The 1775-nt window shown below is 48.1% G+C and overlaps 1 protein-coding gene across 1 annotated transcript in view; it reads right to left on the bottom strand.

Annotated features, from left to right (window-relative positions):
* Positions 1-790: 790 nt before the first annotated feature.
* The window catches only part of LOC118413608, a 4633-nt gene continuing 3648 nt past the window's right edge, over positions 791-1775 (bottom strand). Inside the window, exon 5 of the mRNA XM_035817135.1 lies at positions 791-935. Within this exon, the coding sequence (XP_035673028.1) occupies positions 791-935 (145 nt within the window). The remainder of the gene's footprint in view (positions 936-1775) is intronic.

Genomic DNA, 1775 nt, shown 5'->3' on the forward strand with positions numbered 1-1775 from the left:
GCAGCTGCCATTGGACCTACACGAAGTTCCCCTGCAGATTGCATACACTATCCGTTAGCTCTACTCGTGGCAACACCTACACGAAGTTCCCCTGCAGATTGCATACACGATCCGTTAGCTCTACTCGTGGCAACACCTACACGAAGTTCCCCTGCAGATTGCATACACTATCCGTTAGCTCTACTCGTGACAATACCTACACGAAGTTCCCCTGCAGATTGCGTACACTATCCGTTAGCTCTACTCGTGGCAACACCTACACGAAGTTCCCCTGCAGATTGCATACACTATCCGTTAGCTCTACTCGTGGCAACACCTACACGAAGTTCCCCTGCAGATTGCGTACACTATCCGTTAGCTCTACTCGTGGCACTACCTACACGAAGTTCCCCTGCAGATTGCATACACTATCCGTTAGCTCTACTCGTGGCACTACCTACACGAAGTTCCCCTGCAGATTGCATACACTATCCGTTAGCTCTACTCGTGGCAATACCTACACGAAGTTCCCCTGCAGATTGCATACACGATCCGTTAGCTCTACTCGTGGCAACACCTACACGAAGTTCCCCTGCAGATTGCATACACGATCCGTTAGCTCTACTCGTGGCAACACCTACACGAAGTTCCCCTGCAGATTGCATACACGATCCGTTAGCTCTACTCGTGGCAACACCTACACGAAGTTCCCCTGCAGATTGCATACACGATCCGTTAGCTCTACTCGTGGCAACACCTACACGAAGTTCCCCTGCAGATTACGTACACTTTCCGTTAGCTCTACACGTTTTCAATACCTACACGAAGTTCCCCTGCAGATTGCGTACACGATCCCATCCCCTGCGGTGGCGTCAGCTGCAGACCCGATGCTGGTCGCGCTGTCAGCTAGGATACTCTTACACCTGCTGTCGTCACAGGCGTAAAAGCCGAGAAACCTACAACAAGGAATAGTCATACCTTCAAGTACCAGAGTTACCACCAAGTATTCATGTGTTCAAAAATTCGTATTTTCCCAGAAATATAGTAGAGTGGGATTTGTTATCACCAAGCACGGTAGGGTCTTTGTTGGATAGTTTTAAAGAACATTACTTGCAGATAGATTTGCAAAAGGTAGAAAAGCTAGGTGTAACAGGTCGTTCAGCGTAACAAAACCAGCTGCTGCCGCGCCGTGTGACTCCGAAGCTGGTGTGTTACGCAGAAGGGTGGTTATACCGGCTATATATATACAGATACAAAAGCTGGTGTATTACGCCGAAGGGTGGTTATAGCGGCTATATAGATACAGATACAGAAGCTGGTGTGTTACGTCGAAGGGCGGTTATACCGGCTATGCAGATACAGAAGTTGGTGTGTTACGCCAAAGGGCGGTTATACCGGCTATATAGATACAGAAGTTGGTGTGTTACACCAAGAACAGTTATAACAGATACAGATACAGAAGTTGGTGTGTTACGCCTAAGGGCGGTTATACCCGCTATATAGATACAGATACAGAAGCTGGTGTGTTACGCCGAAGGGTGGTTATACCGGCTATATAGATACAGATACAGAAGCTGGTGTGTTATGCCAAAGGGCGGTTATACCGGCTATATAGAAACAGATACAGAAGCTGGTGTGTTACGCCGAAGGGCGGTTATACCGGCTACATAGATACAGATACAGAAGCTGGTGTGTTACGCCGAAGGACGGTTATACCGGCTACATAGATACAGATACAGAAGCTGGTGTGTTACGCCGAAGGGTGGTTATACCGGCTATATAGAAACAGATGCAGA

Source organism: Branchiostoma floridae, chromosome 4 (genome assembly GCF_000003815.2).
Source record: "Branchiostoma floridae strain S238N-H82 chromosome 4, Bfl_VNyyK, whole genome shotgun sequence".
Taxonomy (NCBI): Eukaryota; Metazoa; Chordata; class Leptocardii; order Amphioxiformes; family Branchiostomatidae; genus Branchiostoma; species Branchiostoma floridae.